At 52.3% G+C, this 17,997-nt stretch overlaps 2 protein-coding genes across 2 annotated transcripts in view; one reads left to right on the top strand and one right to left on the bottom strand.

The window, feature by feature from the left end:
* The first annotated feature begins 3,030 nt into the window (after positions 1–3,030).
* On the top strand, positions 3,031–8,163 carry AstC (Allatostatin C). Its single transcript, XM_018639635.1, has 2 exons — positions 3,031–3,237; positions 7,714–8,163. Exons 1-2 carry the CDS (start codon positions 3,103–3,105, stop codon positions 7,867–7,869), a joined length of 291 nt encoding a protein of 96 aa, XP_018495151.1. The 5' UTR covers positions 3,031–3,102; the 3' UTR covers positions 7,870–8,163.
* Positions 8,164–13,377: 5,214 nt separating this feature from the next.
* The window catches only part of LOC100899946 (uncharacterized), a gene marked incomplete at its 5' end in the record, with an annotated part of 51,175 nt that continues 46,555 nt past the window's right edge, over positions 13,378–17,997 (bottom strand). The window contains 2 exons of the mRNA XM_029111536.1: positions 13,378–14,087; positions 14,372–17,929. Coding sequence (XP_028967369.1) covers positions 13,378–14,087; positions 14,372–17,929 — 4,268 coding nt within the window. The remainder of the gene's footprint in view (positions 14,088–14,371; positions 17,930–17,997) is intronic.

Here is a 17,997-nt window from a genome sequence, read left to right as displayed (position 1 = left end):
CCAGGGAGCTGCAACCATGACCAGATTCGACAATCTGTAAGCGATCAACTATTCCTATTGAGGAATACTCAATGAACGAACCGAGTCAACGCGAGGTAAAAAAACACGTGTGACTCTTCAGTTCAGCGAAATGACTTATATGAGTCTCATAGGTGCCTTCCCGGGTCATGGAGGTGGAGAAGGGTACGTCATCCGAGGAGTTCGTGAGCGAGGTATAGAAATAACGTCAAACGAAATCAGAAATAAATGGAGCCTGACGTGTGCGAAAATGAATGAGGTCCCTCCATGAGGAGGAAGAACGAGGAATAACATCATCTCAACGTGCGCAAATAGGCGAACGTCTCCGGACACGTAACGAGCTTTTCATTCTTCCGCGCTCTCCGAATAGAATTTCGCATGTAGACTCGAACCGTCAGCCACGAGCAGATTCACCAACAATAGAAATTACTCCAGACAAGCATTCATGGAGCCGGCGAGAGAGAGCGGGCGACACAAGAAATAAACTTCTCATCACGCTTTCGAAAACCTTCTTGAAGAGCTCCGCACCGATTGATTCTGACGGTGCGTAGGGAAATCAGTATTCTTCGCGAATCATTGTCCTAGGAGCCAAGGATTGGCAATCGTCTACGGCAGGCTGACAGGATGCTAGGCGCTTTCCCGGATATCTATTGTGAGTCTGTACGGCTACCGCCATAATTTCCGTGGACAATCCTCGGAACGAGCCCGTCCTCATCCGAGAGTGCAGCCGAACACGATTTCGTTTTCTTCCCTCGGGAAGAGCATCAATCAGAGCGAAGAAGTCGAATTCTCGAAAAGACCCGTCGGTTTCCTTGTAGAGCCTTGACCAGGACTGGAGTAAGAATTTTTTTCGGAATGGAAAAGCTTGGATTACGTCTCCTTCCTCTCGATCATGCATACGATCCGATCCTACAGCTCCGCTTCCGTACGTAACTTGCAGGCGTGAATTCATCCTCGATGGAGGGGTCCGTCTTCGGAATGGTGAGACTTTGCAGGATGTGCGAGGAGTCGCTCCTCTAGCGCTGGGATAGCTCGCTCCTGCCAGAAAAAGGGAACACTTGTGCACACACAGGTGGTCTCGATGATACGACCGTTGAGGCTGCGTGAAAAAAACTCATCCCTCAATGAGTAATTCTCCCACCGGTTCATTAAGCATGAGAACGCTCATAATCGAAACTGCTCCTGACTCCCTGGCTTGAATCAAAGTGCCTCCCGAATACCTGGGTTGAATTTAGTTGTACCCCGAGAACTGTCTTCGATATTCACACTCAGCTCCTTGAAATCTCGATCGCTGCTGTCAGTTTCGCGCGATATACCGATTCCCCGGGGGCTCGCGAGTCTATTCCCCAAGCTCCTCACACCCTGTCTGCCTGTCAGAGGGAGCCGTTCTAATCAAGGGTGCCCGTCTATTCTACGATTTCCTGACTCTCGACCTTCGACTGGAGGGTTCTCTCGTGTGTTTTCCATTGGAAGCCGGAGAACGAAGCCTCTTCTCTTTCCCATCATCTTCGCATCACTAATCGGCACTATACATGATTATTAGCGTGGTTCAGAATTAGTATAGAATATAGTCTATAGCATTCTCGAGTCATATGACTCAGTCCGTGAACGCAAAGTCGAGAGAGCAATGTAGGCGACTCCCGAGCCCCTAGGATCCGAATTCCAGAAATAGACAACGCAGGCTTCCGAAACATGATTACAGGTGCCCTTCTGAGGAGTGCCCGTCTATAACAGATTTCCTCTCCCTTTCATTGGGGATGTCCGTCTACCTTCCGATCTTCTCGGATGTGCACCTACATAAGTAATGGAACGGTACTTCGCTAGATCCGGAAACAATTCCGAGCGGATCCTCGTGTTTCTGAAGACTGTTTTTCTAGCAGCCATCATTCTTAGGAGGTAACCATGCATAGAAGGCGAGCTTGCTCCGAGCTGGGCGTCATCATGGAACCAGTATGTCCAGCGGTCACACTCCTGAAGCTCCCGCTGATAGGCAATCATGACGAGGAGTCTTGGAAAAAAAATCGCTTCGTGAACAGAATCAATCCACCGACTTCAATACTCCGCGAGGCCAGAGGAGGGAGTGCACATTCGACCTCCCACCTAGCCCCATTCGAGAACGATTTCGCTCTTCAGACCGTCTCGAACGGTAATACGTCCTTGACTCAATTCGAATCCCTCTCACGCGTCATAGTCCCATATCTTTTGTTTCTTTCTCCTACGTCGAACCTCCCGGTAGAGGGACGAAATCGAGGAAAATCGCGCAATGATACGAATAGCTCTTGAATATCCCCTGCCTTGAAATCTCGGGAGTTATGATAAGAGCGGCTGAAGCATGTTGACCCCAATTCGTTCGAGACTCGCAGTAGGTGAGTTCCGAGCTTCGAATCAAAGTAGTCGCAGGTTATAGTTTTCCTTAACCTAGAAGCGCCTTCGATTATCTCCGTTCGGACTTCACGAAGCTGTGGAGCGACAAGTTCCGAACTCCGTAGAGAAGCGAAGGACCGAGTAGCCTCGGTCTGTATGCTCGATGAACTCGACGAGGTTTTGACGTCAAAAAAAGAACCCTCCATACGCATTACGAGCTGGTCAATTGGACCTGGGGAGCTCTGCGGTCCCGGTGCGAACTCACACATCGGGGAGAAGTCGACGCGCCTTGTCCCGACTCGAGCGAGGATCGGCCCTCCCGGGAGATGGATCGCCCGCTCCCTCCGTCAGAGATATTTTGAGCTTCATCGATCGATAATAATCGCCTAGTGGCCACGTGTAATTCTCTGATTGACCTATAAATCACCTATAAACAAGGAAAAGAAGGTCGCGAGTTTTCTCTCCCCCGACACAGGGAGGATAAACGCGGTGGAGTAGTAAAAGCCGGCTTCGACGTGCCCTCCTCCGGATTTTGCGTCACCGCCTCGGAGGAGACCCTCACCCTGAGACCGCCCGCGGGTCTGTTATTGGTTAGACTCGTGGGGTGTTTCTATAAAAGCACGACGTCTTCGCACGATCAACAAGTTGTCTCGTGCACTTTCTGCTTCCCGCATCTTTCCAGGACTTCGGAGGAGGATCCTGAGGCTCGAAATTTCCGCGATGAACTCTTCGACAATGCTGAGAACCTGCGGACTGATCGCGTTCGTCGCGATCGTGTTCCTGGCGTGTTCTGCTGATGCCGAGCCGGCTGGAGGACTTCAAGATATCAGAGCTTTCTACGGCTTCCAAGCGCCGGTGAGTTTTCTCATTTTACAACACTCATCCGATTCGACTGAGCGGTCGTAAACTTGCCGTTCCAACTTCAAGATTGCTCTCGGCGAGGAGTCGTGAAGCTTGAGAAGTTGAACTGGTCCTTGACTGTTTAGTAAAAGGAATAATATGCGCTGGTGTTGTGAGTGACGGGCGAGGTGTTGACGGATACGTCGCAGGAACGAATGGATTGTCTGATCCCTTTCCTTGAAATGAGTCGACCAGGAGGGTGACGAATCGGAATATTCGACGAGAGAGCCTGAGACACCTGATGATCTTCGATGGACTTCTCCAGAGAATGATGAGCGCAGGATTAGAGTCGCCGTCTAACAGAGGACATAACCATCGGGTTGGGTCATGCATCTGTCAGACGAGGATCCGAGGTCAAGCACAAGACCTTGCTCAGATCTTGTAACTCGATATCAAGCTTGATAAGCGCTCCCGTTGGAGGGTGGTTGTATCGTATTCCTCCGACTTTCACCCTTGAACTCTTCGTGGTGGGACATGGATATGGTCGACCGCAAATGTGAAATGAGAGCCGTAATTACACGCCATCTGAGAAGCAGACAGATAAGCATTCAAAGTATTCTTTCCATATTAAGCAGGGAAACGGTGGATCACTTTCGAGACGAAATTTGATTGCCCCGCATTCGAGAGTGTCCTGTATGTCGGGGACGGAGCAGAACTTCTAGAGGTTCTGCTCTCGCTCGTGAAGTTTCGAAGCTCCGAGAACTTTCGACCACCTTGCCCCCTTGAAAGAAGTTCCCCGCCTAGAATCGTTGTTTCCCAATTATCGGTATTCGTCTTCGGGATGTTGGGAAGACTGGGTCGATATTATCGGTCAGTCTACGATCGTCGGGAGCCGCGGTTCCCGAGCGCCAGAAAGGCTCGTTTAGGGCTCGATTTTTCCCGTGGGCGGGGTTCTTATCAGCGGTACAGTCGAGCGAAGAATGGATCTACATAGAATTTAACGGAGAAAAACTCCCCCACGCGCTCGAGTACCCACGTCTCGCACGACAAATATCCATTACAAACATTACTTGAGTATTAATTAGGCGTTCGCAGCGAGGCCTCTACGAGAAATGGCAAACCCGACGGGAGAGGCAGCTCGCTATGTCGAGAAACATGCAAGAATTACAGAAGTAATGACGGTCTTACAAAAATGACAGGCCCTCTGAGAGCTTCCTGTAGTTTTTCGTCTCGCAGTGTCTTTGCAGACAATATGCTTTCACACTGCTTGCGAATTACAGAAATCTCGCCCACAACGAGTGCGGCCTCGAAGAACTCACGTTCCTCGCAGCTATTTCTGCCGTTTATTCTGAATCTCGATCACGTGTGACACGCCGCATTCAAGAGCGAAATTAAAAAAATCAACACCTCTCTCAACGACCTTCCGGAGGCGTGCGCGAATGCGAACATGTGCTCACTGTCCCGATTCAAATTTTTCCGTATGCGAAAACTGTTGGTCACGTGGACTACTTCAGCGAGGGGGCTTCCATGCGCGAAGACCTCAATCGGCTCCTCTCGATCGGGGAGACTCCGTCTCCGGACTTGAGATCTGTCCCAGATATGGAGTTGCCTCATGATGCGGTCCCAATTATTGGGATCGACCTTTCCATTCGGATCTATTCTTCTAAATGACACAAATCATGGGACAATGGGACCAAACTGGATAGGGACAGTCATTCGAGTAGCGGACGCCGCCTGGAGTGATTTGTTCGAGGACGACGAATCTATAATCCGAAGCTGAATCGTTCTCCCTCACTGGAAGCTCAAGGAGTCCGATTTCGTAATCTGGCAGATATGAGATGTCGTTTCAGAAATTGACGCCGCCAGAAGTGATATTTCACGTGATAACTGGTGACATCATTGAGACGGCCGGCGTACGTTGTGCAACAACTTGTCTAGATGGGTGGATTACCTCTCCGAAGGTTGCGAGATCAGTGTCAGAGCCTCTTTGACACATAAACAAAAGCCATAACGACAGCTAGCATTCAATCGGCGGAATCCTCCTTCTAGTCAGCTCTATCCGAACAGCGCAGGAGCGTCGGAAATGGCAGTTACGTGTCGGGAACAAAGACTTGACGACTTCCCGCCCCGAACAAATACTTATGGCGAAAGTCCGGAGTGCCTCACCGTCCATGCATGTACGGGGTTTTCCAGCCCACCTATATTTATCAATCGGCTAGTCGGCCGAATAGCCGCTTGACAATGAATCATCGCGACACCCACTCTTCGAGCAGCGTTCTGTCTGTATGAAAAGATGCGGAAGCACAATACCGGCTACCGAAACAGTCCTGCCCTAGAATTCACAATCGATTCCAGTCTGGCGCTCTTGTTGCTTACGTCAACCGCCGCCCAAACTCGAATTAGTGAAATCATATTCTTCTCGATCATTCGATCATATCCGACGCTTCAACAGAGGAAGACTCCACACGAATTTCCTATCGGTACCTGATGAGCATCCAGATTCGAGCCCGCGTTTAGCAACCCCTGGCGCTCGAGTCGGCCTCGGAGAATCTCCGACATTGACCCTCGACGTCTCTTTGGACATTGCGGGATGTTTTGCACGATTTCTCCTATTCGCGTCTCCTACACCTCTCTCCTCTCCATCCCTTGATTCGGACAAGGAGGCATCGTCATTCCGAATTACATGAACCAGTCGAGGGGCCTATGAATCAGAGTCTCGGCCGGTCTAGAACCTAGGAGTCTGATTTGCGCAATCTCTCCCAGGTAGGCACTAGATCGTTGATGGATTCCCATCTGGAGGGCACTCATCCACTTGAGCAGGATTGTTCCGGGTCAGCCTTATGCTGCATCCACCTCTCGTTACGAGGCAATCCAGAGCAGTATATCCGGCCGCGTAGCTAATCTACGTACTCGAGATTTCCTTAGCGCTGAGTACCGATGCCGAATGCTCACAAAATCCTTCTGACGTTTCTCAGCAGTATTAGCCCCGTACAATTACGAGGGATGGGTGCGCACAACTACCTGGATAACTCCCGATTGCCCGAGAGAGACGTCGCACCGTCACCCATGCGCTTTAAGAGTTACGCGTCGCACGACAGAAGAGATCGATGCTTAGACGAAATTTTACGTAAGCGTTGACGTAAGCTGGAGCGCAATGATTAATTTCGTTCCATTCTGGAACCCCAGAACTTTCGACGAGTCCATCAACAAAGGGTGCTTCGCTGAATGGAGATTCCTGCCCGCGGTTTCATAAAAGCTCGCCTAACAAGAATTAGGGGCTGAGCGGTTTGAAAGCCGGCGTCTTCTCCGACTTACTATGACGTTTCGCTCATAAAATCCTCATTCAAATTACTGCCATGATCAGAGCACCTTCTTTCGAATAATGAAGTTCGCTCCGACTCGAAAGGTACATCGATACACAATATATGACATTGAGGAGCTCGGTACGGGGGAAAGTCGATCAGCTACCTCGAAAACTGCCTTGGGTCCCCCATGCCTCGTCTCGTATCTGCTATACCGCTGAGCCGAGCAGTCATCCTCCGAGGCAGACAAAAAATCGATTCGTTTTCAAAGCTCTCAAACTCGACGTATACTCTCACGAGCGACTTGAATTACACGAACTTCCTCACATTCAACATCGGAGCGGGAATCTCCGCAGGGGTTCCCATGGATCGTCACGAGAAGTCGATAGAGCTCCTGAGTGTATGAGCATATGACTTGAAAGGATTTCACTTCCAAGTGAATTCGGTTTGCCCTACGCGATGTTTACAGAGTCGAGCATAGGTCGCCGCCGACGAGTCCACATGAAAGTTCTAAATCACTAAGTGAAGTATACCTCTCGTTCCAAGCAAGAACGAGTCGACGTCGAGACTGAGAGCGGAAAAACATAAAGGGGAGCTGGTGGCGCGAAAATCGATCGTGTAGAAGGCTCCTTCCCAGCGTGAATTCCTTGAGTGAGTCGGCGATGCCAGTTCTCACGCTGTTTGCTGTTAACCCTTTCTTTCGTAATGCCCAAGGTTTGAGTGAGTCGTACATGTGTCCTCGTGGACTCGTATGTGATTGCCTGCAGTTCAAGTCTGTGTCAACGACTCTCGAGAATATTCCTATTCCGCAGAACAGCGAGACACGGCAATCTTCCTCCGTTCCGTGCCTCTGAGTCGCGTAAATCCATTTCTTATCCACCATCTGGAGAGGAGAATGAAACCATTCGGGATTTTGAGGGAGCCGTCAACGAGGCGTCTCATTCTGTGTTCGGGAGACGAACTCGGTGAAGCCTCTCTCGAAAGACAGCCAGGGGCAAGCAATGGCCTTTACCATCCGAAATGGAGACTGAAAAACTGTGCACAGAGCACTGACGAAGGCATAGCTTCGCTATTAATTAATAATTAATGGCTGCGGCGCTTCATTTCCATAAAGGAATATGTGTAACATAAGAAAAGCGAACGGACGGTTGAGGCATATTAAAGTAGCTCTCCATTTTCTCCTCGACAGAAAGACGAGCGCATGAACAACATCATCGAAGCTCTCATTCAAGGCGGACTTGGCCGTGGAAGGAACTCGTACGCTGAACCAATGGCTCCATCCAAACGTCAACTTCGCTATCACCAGTGCTACTTCAACCCAGTGTCGTGCTTCAAACGGAAGTAAAATCCGAGCTCGTAGACCCGGACTGTCAGAACCGACCTCGTTGTTATCCTGTCGCCGTAATCCTTTCAACGCACAGGGGAGCTATTCTAAATCGTCTCTCTGTCTCGCTCACAAGTTATCACTGACCGACTGATTGTCACGTGTCCCTCGCCGAGCAGTCGAATTGCAAGGAGCTAGAACCGCCAGAAAAATCCTGAGCATTCGCTTGAAACGCTACGATCGAGTCATTCATAAATGAAAGCGAGCGGGGGGTCGGTGCGAGAGAGATAGAGAGAGAAAGGAGGAAGGAGAGGGAGACATAATAAAATTCAAGCTCGATTCGAAACCGTCGAATAAACAGAAAATGGCATCCCCTCAATTGCGGAATCCCGTTTCGAAGTTTTCTTTTATTCTGCGAGAGCATTTATGTCAGTCGCGACAGGGTCGGTGTTATGTGGAGTAGGAATGACGTCTAGGAGCGATCACTGAGGACTTCGATCTACATCTCGAATGACAGTCGGTGGCGAGACGAATTCATAATGGAACAATTGATAGTGCTGAACCTTGTACCGAGCCGTATTAGTGATTAGGGTGATGATCTGGGCGAAGAAATCGACCACGAAAGCCTGTGAACGGTCTCCCCTCCGCACGCTTCCCTAGATGATAGTACAGAGAGAACTTTTCGGTGAGGCGGTGTCAGAGCCGGTTCAACGGAGATGCCTTATTTCCGTCTCTCGAAAGGAAACTGCGTGGGAAGCTGCAGAGTCCGCATTCGTATCAAAAGCTTGTAAGACTTGTTCACGGCATTCCTAGCGATTAGACACAAATGAATCCGAATACACAGCTCTGCGTTGGCACGGTAGGAGAATCGGTTCCGTAAAATGTCGAAGATCTGTGAGAGCTCATCGTCGATGCGTGATCTCCCGAAGGACAACAACACAAACAACAGCAGCAGCGATCATCTACAGGATAAATGTCGATGATGTATTTTTGGTGCATCCGATCGAGTTTCGACTTTAATCCATACAACAGGAAGCTCGAGCCGCAGAAACAGCAGCGGGATCATCCAGCTCGTTGCCCACCTGCTGGCTGTCTGCCCGCGAACCGCTCCTGCTTTCCATGTCATACTTTTCGGTGATTCCACGCCGCGTTGGCGCCCCTGAAGCCCCTGTCCTCGAGCACGCAAGGCCACGTGAAAAGACCTATAAGAAACGATGTTGGTGATAATCATAATTATAGAAAATAAGCAGATATTCAATGATGCCACGTCGAAACGAATGATGGATAACAGCAGAGAAAATGGAAAAAAATAAAAAACGAAACACAGAAAAGAGCCCCATTGGCATAATTTTTTCCCCTGGAGGTTTCCCGTGATCGGATGCCGGCCAGGATTAGGCAGCCTCTCCAAGATCGATTTCTGCTGGTATCTTGCAAACGTTTTCCCGTTGCATTCGACTAAGTGGTTGAGGCGGCGTCACTAAAAGAGTATATGGCGCCGATATCTGACCTCCGATTTCTTCTGCCTCCGAAAGAGATCCATCTTCACCTGCAAACACCGTTTTTCTTTAGATTGACAATAAAGACGCGTCCTCTTCCCTCTGGACTTATTTTACCCAGCTTGATCGACTTCTCTTTGCCCAGCCCTGAATTTCGAGAGCCCAGGACCTTTCATTTTTAGATTATAGATAGAAACACGCCGCGTCCTTCAAGGCATTTTCGAATCGCCGACGAGGCTCATCGGAGGAATATCATCCTCGCCGGAAGATCGATCGATCTCGGAAAGGTACCCAGGAGACTGTCGACCCTGGGTTCATTCTTATAAGGCCGTACTTCGTAGATACGACTCGTTTCATACAGAGCTCATGTGGTTCCGGACTCAGAGCCCGGCGCTGGGACTCGAAAATCGATGCCGAGCAGAGATCGCGAACTCTCGTCGAGGAGAGTACGAGTCTGCGTTCAATGGTCATTGTCATTAGTCAGATTCAGATTCACGCGAATCGGTTGAGCCCTAACTGTCGGGAGACATGTCTGTTGGGCAATCCCTGGAATGGATATGGTAGATCAATCTCTGATCAGTTTTCCTTCGGATGATCAGGTCACGACGATTTCCGACGCGACATCGGATATCGAAGGCAGTTTTACCGTGTTTGGTCCGCGTCGGTCAGCCGATGCTCACAGTACGTCTATGCCGGCTGGTGCCAATGAGTCTCAACATTACGTTATGCCGCGGGTTGTCTCTCGCGAGCGTCAATATCCGACGTTCGCAGTCCCCGCCTCAGCACACAGATCACTCATGGGGGGATGCTCATAATTCTTACGAGGTTCCGATCGTTCGAGGGGAGAGAGTTCTCGGGGAGGGGTCTAAGTCAGGTGAACCAAGAAACATGATTTCGCCGTTCGAGCCGACTCAGACTTGATCCCCAGCTTCCGTATGCCCGACTCCCGCATGGGAAAGGAAGTCCGAAATCATTCCTGATAAGGTCCATGGACGAGCGTTGGACGTGGGCCGCGAGATTCCGGAGTTGAGGTGGTCGCCGCGAAGCCTTTCGACGACATGCACACCCCAGTCGATGGCTCTGACGGTCGGGAGCCCGTGATCAGCGAGACGCGACCAGCGGCCAACGGATTACAGCTAGAGCTTAATCACTTTGTTCCGACAGTCTCGACCTCGTTCTCATCGCTTCACAGACTCTTCAAGGAAACGTAGGTAGCCTCTTGAGGAATGTCATGAGTCCCTTCGCCATAAGCCTACTATTGGGTAGGAGGGCAAACATTCCTTTCCGGAGAGAATGAAGGCCTGTCCGACTGGTGGACGAACAAGTGAGATTGCCTTCCGAGCGAGCAGTTATTCATGAAATCGCACAAAAAATATATGAATGAAGAGCCAATCGCCACATTCGACGTCTCCCCCATGTGACGTCTTTTCCGCGCATCCCATGATTTCGATGACGCGAGTTGTAGCCGTTTCGTCGTTATTCGGTAGAGTGGTTCCCCCGGACCACCAGTAAAAGTCTGATGCTAATCCGCTGCTCGCTTCATTGATGTGCGGATGTGATTTCCGCTTCCATTGGATCGAGAATATGCCCCCTCACAAAACTAATGGCGTGGCGGGGATGGGAGCTAATCGCGCGCCTCGGAAGCGATATGGAATCCGCGTAGCGTTGTATAGAATGAAGTCAGTGCCAACCCGGCCTCTGCGATCCTTTGGCAGTTCAAGCTTCCAAATTGGACGCTGAGTCTCGAGAAAGTGCTGGAAAGAAACCCAGCCAGAACCGCACGTCCCTTGAGAATTCTGCTTCTTATGTCATTCATTCCTCAGTGACCGGCGCGGCGGTCGGAAGCGGAAATTTCGAATTGGAGCCTCAAGCCACGCCAGTACCTCGTCCCTTACTATGTACCTGAAGACGGAATATGACCAGCGAGAAAATTCCCGAATCGGCGTAGTTGTACATAGATGTGAACAGGAGAACTTCAAACCCAGGACTTATCAAGTCTCGCTCACTCAGGATGGGAAACAGGTGGCGAACAATCACCCCGGTGAATCTTGGTCTCCTTGGATATGAGCGCCGACGTGAACGGCAATCAGCGGTGGTACATTATCGTCAAGAGGTCTCGGCAATCTTTCTCATTGATTAGTCAGAAGTCAATTCCCCCTCCGTTTATTACCTCGAACTAATCGAGTTCGGCTTGTTGGAGAGTTCCGAGAGCCGAAGCCGAACGTCATAAAATACCGTATGACATCAATATACCGCGGAGGCGAGCGAATCGACCCACGCTCTCGCGGAAGTGAGATCTAATTGGACGAGAGATTCGGCTGAGTCGATTCTGCTGTTGCACTCGTGCTTGCAATCGGTCGGGGTCTTCCACCTCTCCGACGAGGATAATCGGAGAATTCGGATTGGAATGAATTGACAGAGCTGCCACCGAGAACAGGCGGGAGTCTCTGGACTCAACATGGTGCTCGAGGCCGTTCACAACTGTCGGTGAATGTTTTTTCCTCGTCTGCAAACTTGAAAAGTCATACACCTGGATGATATACTTGTTTACGGAAAACAAGCAGGATATTGAATCCGTAAGCTTTAGGCAGCCTCTCTAAGCATCCCCTGAATCAGACACCGATTCGCTTGGACAACTTTTCGTGGACAAGGTCCAAATTTGGAACATGGAGGATAGCCGCTCGCAACAGAACTCGTTCCGCAATGTTCATGAACGGGAGAATAGAGGCGGCGATTGTCAGAGGAGGAGCCCTCGCCTCCGCAGACGGGGCTCCGGCGACGAGCTCGCCTGGTGAGGCAACTCCAAATCTCTGATTCATGGCTGGGACTCACCGTCACCGGCACTTTGCAGCTGCAAGCCCATCAGGGTTCCCGCGCCTAGACCCACAAGCGAGGAAAGCTTCGAGGCATTCCGTGAATGCGTGACCTCCCGTCGGATACGCTGGAGGAACGAGAACGGTTCGTATCTGAATTCGATCCATTTATTATCAGATATTCAGTCGTAGATTCCATTGTCTTAATTATTACTTCCTATTACTTTCACACGATCTCATAAATAGTAGAGTATATATCTCATCTCGCTCTTTGAAAGGGAAAAAAAGAAAGAAATGATAAAGCGACTACACGAAAAAAAATTGAATCTCGCTTCGTTAGTTCTGCGAAAGGCCGGCTCTAAAAGAGTTACTACTTAGAAGCAAATTCCCAATGTCGATCGTTCACTGACGGGAGTGACGCTCCCGTTTCGTCCGATCTCGACGAAATTATTCAAAGCTTTATCACAAGATTAGTGTGGTCGATTCGGTCGATTCATGCGAAGACTCTCCTAGTCAAGCTTCGTCTGTTCCCGTTTCTCCGGCGACCGGTTCGTTTCCTTCGAAGATTCTATTCTCTTTCGTCTCTCTCCTCCCTCTTGATCCGCTACTCTCGAGTTTCCGCGAACTCGCATTCGATATTCGATGTGCTTCGATAAATAAATATATTTGAGCTAGGTGGGGTCGAGGTGGTGAGAGATGGGCGTAGATCCGGCTCCGGAGTTTGGCACTTCAGGGAAGCAGTCGTCAGTGAAGGGTACGGGTCGAGTTCTCGCACGTCTCGCGTAGAATAAATAACTAATACACTCTACGAGTCGGCGCAATCGTTTTGTCCCATGTCCGCCCACGTCACAAGGGAACGACCACAATCTTTACACGAGCGAACAGACTTGCGTTGACGGCAGCTCATTTTTCTTCATGAATGATATACTCGAAAGCTTTCGGCCGTCAGCGTCGTTTCGCGTCCTCTGTCGCGGCCTGATGCTCTCTCAACTCGTCACGTAATAATTCAAACTTATCTACCTAGAAGTTGCTTATGGAATGTCGATGGCAATCTAATTATTAACACATCTTAACCCTTAAAGCTTTGGCTGATGATTTGAATCGATTTTATGCTTTGTACACTCAGACACATTGATGTGAACCAACTCACGGAACTTTGCACAGCTCCTGACTGTCGAGTCACCGTTCACAGACTGCCGTTTCGGTCTCCGTTCATCTTCTCAACGGAGCCTCGAGTGTAGCCTGGAAGGCGCTTGGTAGTAATCTGGAGCTGGTTCGGCAATGGTTGGTTCGGGAGTGGTGTACAAGGGATTGGGGAACTCCGCGGGATGTGGTAGCGGTCCGGGGGAGCGGGTCCGCCGTCTGTAGGCCATCAGCCAGCAGGAGATCGCTACGGCGACGACCACGAGCGCGAGAAGAGTCGTTAAAATCAACGAAATCAGCAGACCGAGTTTCGGAAGGCACACCGTGTCGATTTCCTCGATGGCAGGGCCTTCGTTCAGCTCTTGTAGAGGTCCGATTTGATTTTCCTTCTTCTCGAAGGTTAGAATCGCGTTCGATTGAACCTGAATTTCCTCCCGGAGCGTTCCTTCCTGGAATCCGATGGATCCCGGATTGAGGTCTGATCCGCCGGCGACTTGCCGCCTTCGACGACGTCTTCGACCGAATGCGTCAACGCCTTGGCAATGAACCGGAGGACAAGAGCCAAAGCAGACTCGGATGCTGCACTGGAAGCGCAGGTTGTTGCTCGATGGGAATTTGAAAGCATTGAATCTAGCCATGAGCACTTTGGTCTCGGGATCGTAACTCCAGTTGTCGAATATGGACGTGTCGGTGGCGCATCCGTTGTTGTCGGTGACCTCGTACTGAACTTCTTCGTCGTCTTCCATCGTTTTGGCGATGCAGCCTCGAGCGAATCCACCGTAGATTTCTGCGGGGGGAATCGAATTTGAGTGAAGAAAATCAGGGGAAAAAAATACAGTACGTCATCATTGGAGCTTGCTGCTGCCATGGGAATCTTCCCCCGGGGATTTCGGGAGGAGGAGGAGGAGGAGGAGGAGGAGGACGGAGAACGACGCCGGGACGAAGAAAACGATCGAGGGGACGAGTGTACGCAATGGGGGTTTAAGAAGGAAAGACGCGGCAAACGGCAAACGAATGTCTAATCGAACCAGGTGATCGCAACTAGAGGAGGGAAGCGGTGGAAAAACTTACCGTGGGGTTGAACGGTGACCTTGAGCAGGAGGTCATCTCCGATCTCGGCCTGGGAGACTTCCTTTCCGTCGACAGTGCAGATCTGCATGTGACACGTGGGAGGTGGTCCGGTATTGGAAATCGTTCCCGACGTCGTGATCATGCTGACGTTGAAGCCGAGCGTCACGGTCCGTTCACCGGTGTTGTAGACGCATTTGATGTGATAAGCTCGTGCCCGATATGTAACAAGTTTAGGATGTTTCTGAATGACTAGAACGAACGACGCCTCGCCGTTGATGTGGACCAGACCGCATGAGTTGAACAGAACCTTGAAGTCGACCGTTTCGCGGGCGTTGCTGTTCGCGATGATTCGTCGACAGCTTTCATCTTGACTGTGTCCCTTAACGTAAACGACTCCGTTGAAGTTGTCCAGAGATATGAGCACCTGCACGCCGTCGGCGAGACACATGACGTCCAGCCCACCGGGCGGGGTGTCCTGCACCGGCGGCTCGGTTCGCTGGGGCGGCGGTACGTAGCAGCCGTGGATCTTGTCGTACGGGTCTCCGATGAAATCTGGCGGACACGTGCACAGCGCCACGTGGTTCGTGACGGTGCAGATGGCGGACGGTCCGCAGACGAAGCACGGGGAAATGCACTGCTTCGTTCCGAAATCGCAGATCTTATCGTTGGGGCAGTCGTCGTTGCTCTTGCAGCCCTCCTCGAGCTTCTCGCAGCCTCGGATGTAGGCGTCGCCTACGGTTCCCGGCGGGCAATGGCAGTCGTAGCCGCCCTGCGTGTTGTTGCAGAGCGCGTTCTTGGCGCACGGGTCGGGCAGCTCGATGCACTCGTTGATGTCGACGCATCTGAAATCGGCCTGATGTCTGAATCCGCGAGGGCACACGCAGAAGCCGTCCTTCGGTCCGACGTAGATACAGTCCTCGTTCTTGTGGCAAGGATTGGTGGTGGTGCAGTTTCGCGATTCCGCGATACAGAAGTCCCCACGTCGTTCGAGGCTCGGAGGACAGCCGCAGGTGCGATCGTCGAGGCAGATCAGGTTGCCGGGACAGTTGTAGTCGATGCCGCAGATTTCGATCTTCACGCAGCGCACCAGCGGATCGCCGGTGTAGCCGGGCGGGCAGCTGCAGCTGTGCCGATGGTTCTGCACGCGGCAGATGGCGTCGACGCCGCATTGGTCTTTGAGGCATGGATCGATGCAATCGGGGATCGATCTGTCGCAGGCCTCGTGTTGCGGGCAGTCGTCGTCGACGGCGCAGCGAGGCTTGGGCGGCGCCAGCCGGAGGCATTCGCCCTTGTAGGCGTCGCCCTCGTGGTCGGGCGGGCAGCCGCACTCGTAGCTTCCGGGCAGATTGACGCAGTCGGCCGCTCTGCCGCAAGGTGTGATCTCGACGCATTCGTTTATGTCGACGCAATCGTCATTGGGCGTGATGCGGAAACCGCGGGGACAAACGCAGAAGCCATCCTGACGGCCGACGTAAACGCACTCTTCGTTATGTCGGTCGCAAGGGTTCGTCGTGGTGCAGTTGTGGCTTGTCCTGAAACAGTAGTCGAGTCGTCGCTGGAATTCAGGAGGACAGCCGCAGTAGCCGTCCAGACACAGAAGGTTGCCGGGACATTGGAACTCGTGAGGGCATCCAATGAGCTTGTGGCAGTGGACTTTGGGGTTTCCGGTGTGGCCCGCCGGGCACTCGCACTGCGCCTTGTGGCTGGTCGCTCGACAGCGTGCGTTGTGGCCACAGGCGTCGGGTGCCAGGCAGGGGTCGTAGCACTTGAGAATGGAAACGTCGCAAGCCTTGTGGTCTGGACAGTCGTTATCGGTGGTGCATTCTCCCTTGGGCGGCTCGCAGCCCGCGTGGTAGGGTTCTCCGTTTGTTCCCGGTGGGCATACACACTCGAAGGATCCGACCTTGTTGTAGCACTGGGCCCCGCTGGCGCAGGGGAACGGCAGCTGGTCGCATTCGTTGATGTCGCGGCAGATCCCGTTCGGCATGAGCACGAAGCCTCGGGGACAGACGCAAAAACCGTGATGAACAGGCCCGTCGTAGATGCATTCCTGGTTTTCGGTGCACGGATCGGTGGTGGTGCAGTTGTGCGAGGTGAGGATACAGAAGAAGCTCCGTTGCTGGAACGGCCGCGGGCATCCGCAGTACTCGCCGAGACACTGCAGATTGCCCGGACACTCGTGATGGTGTACGCAGCCTCTGGCAATGGTGCATTCGACGTGTGGGTTGCCGCGGAGTCCGCTCGGGCAGACGCACTCGGCGCGGTGGTGGACGCCGCGGCATTCGGCGCCCCGTCCGCAGACTCCGGGCTTGTGACAGACGTCATAGCATTGTTCGGTGATCCGGTCGCACGCTTCGTAGTCCTTGCATTGATCGTCTCTTGTGCAACCCTCAATTCTCTGCCTACAGCGCTCGTGGTAAGGGTCTCCGATGAGTCCGCTTGGACAGGTACATTGGAAGCTACCGGGCAGGTTGCTGCAGATGGCGCCGTGTCCACAGGGACCGCGGCCGTGCAGACACTCGTTGATGTCCTTGCAGAAGCCGTCGTGACAGACGTAGCCTTTTCCGCAGTCGAGGTCTTGGTAGCATTCCGGTTTCGGGACGAGATCGCACCGAGACAGCGGATCTCCCGTGTACCCGGGCAAGCAGTTGCAGATCGCCTCGTGGTTGGCGGCGTGACATTTCGTGTTGCTGCCGCAGACCCCGCCGATGAGGCAAGGGTCCTGACAAAGACGGTTGATGCACGCCTTGTCGAACGAACACTGGCTGTGAGTTCGGCATCCAGGTATGCAGCGCGAGGCGTGACAGATTTCGCCGTATCCGCATTCTTCGTCGCGTCGGCAAAATCCGTCGGGCACCTTTTCGCATGCAACGATTGGATCTCCAGTGAAGCCAGGATCGCAGGTGCACAGTTCGCGATGCTGTACCGCAGAGCAGAGAGCGTTTCGTCCACAAACTCCTGATCGTAGACACGGGTTGGCGCATTGACGGTTGAGACACTGTTCATCGACGGGACAGTTGACGTCGGTCCGGCATCCGACGATGCATTTGTTCAGTTCGCAGATTCTCCCGTAGTGGCATTCTTCGTCCCGGACGCACTCCGGTGGCGGCGGGAGCACTTTGACGCAGTGGTGCTTGGGATCTCCGGTGAATTCGGGCAGACAGCTGCAGATGCGGTCGTGGTTCCAGGCGCGACACACGGCGTTCAGCCCACACGCGCCGTATTGCTTGCATGGGTCCTGACACGTGTGACGGATGCACGCCTGGAGGAAACCGCAGTGGTGGTCGGTCCTGCATCCCGGGATGCAGACGCCGTTCTCGCAGAGCAACCCGACGGCGCAGTCGCTATCGTGTAGACATCCTCCCGGTTCTCTGACTTCTTTGCAGTCCGTCTGAGGATCTCCTTGGAATCCTGGCGGGCACGAGCAGATCGCGTGGTGGTTTCTCGGCTGACACAACGCGTTGATTCCGCACGCGTTGGGCAAGCGACAGACGAGCTCGCATTGTCCGTTGATGCAAGCCCGATCGTCGGCGCAGTTGTTGTCGTGACGACATCCCTCTGGAATAGATCAGAATCGAGCGGTCAGAGCCCGCACGCGTCGACAGGAGAAGATGGAGTTCGAACTC

This window comes from Galendromus occidentalis, unplaced genomic scaffold, assembly GCF_000255335.2.
Source record: "Galendromus occidentalis unplaced genomic scaffold, Mocc_1.1 scf7180000075580, whole genome shotgun sequence".
Taxonomy (NCBI): domain Eukaryota; kingdom Metazoa; phylum Arthropoda; class Arachnida; order Mesostigmata; family Phytoseiidae; genus Galendromus; species Galendromus occidentalis.
The sequence above is the reverse complement of the archived record's forward strand: the minus strand, read 5'-3'. Positions and strand labels throughout refer to the sequence as shown.

What these genes read in the sequence shown, in the direction of transcription:
- AstC (XM_018639635.1), top strand. Translation starts at nt 3,103, where the DNA reads ATGAACTCTTCGACAATGCTGAGAACCTGCGGACTGATCGCGTTCGTC. An exon ending in TCTACGGCTTCCAAGCGCCG is followed by an intron (nt 3,238 to 7,713) that starts GTGAGTTTTCTC and finishes TCTCCTCGACAG; the next exon opens with AAAGACGAGCGCATGAACAA.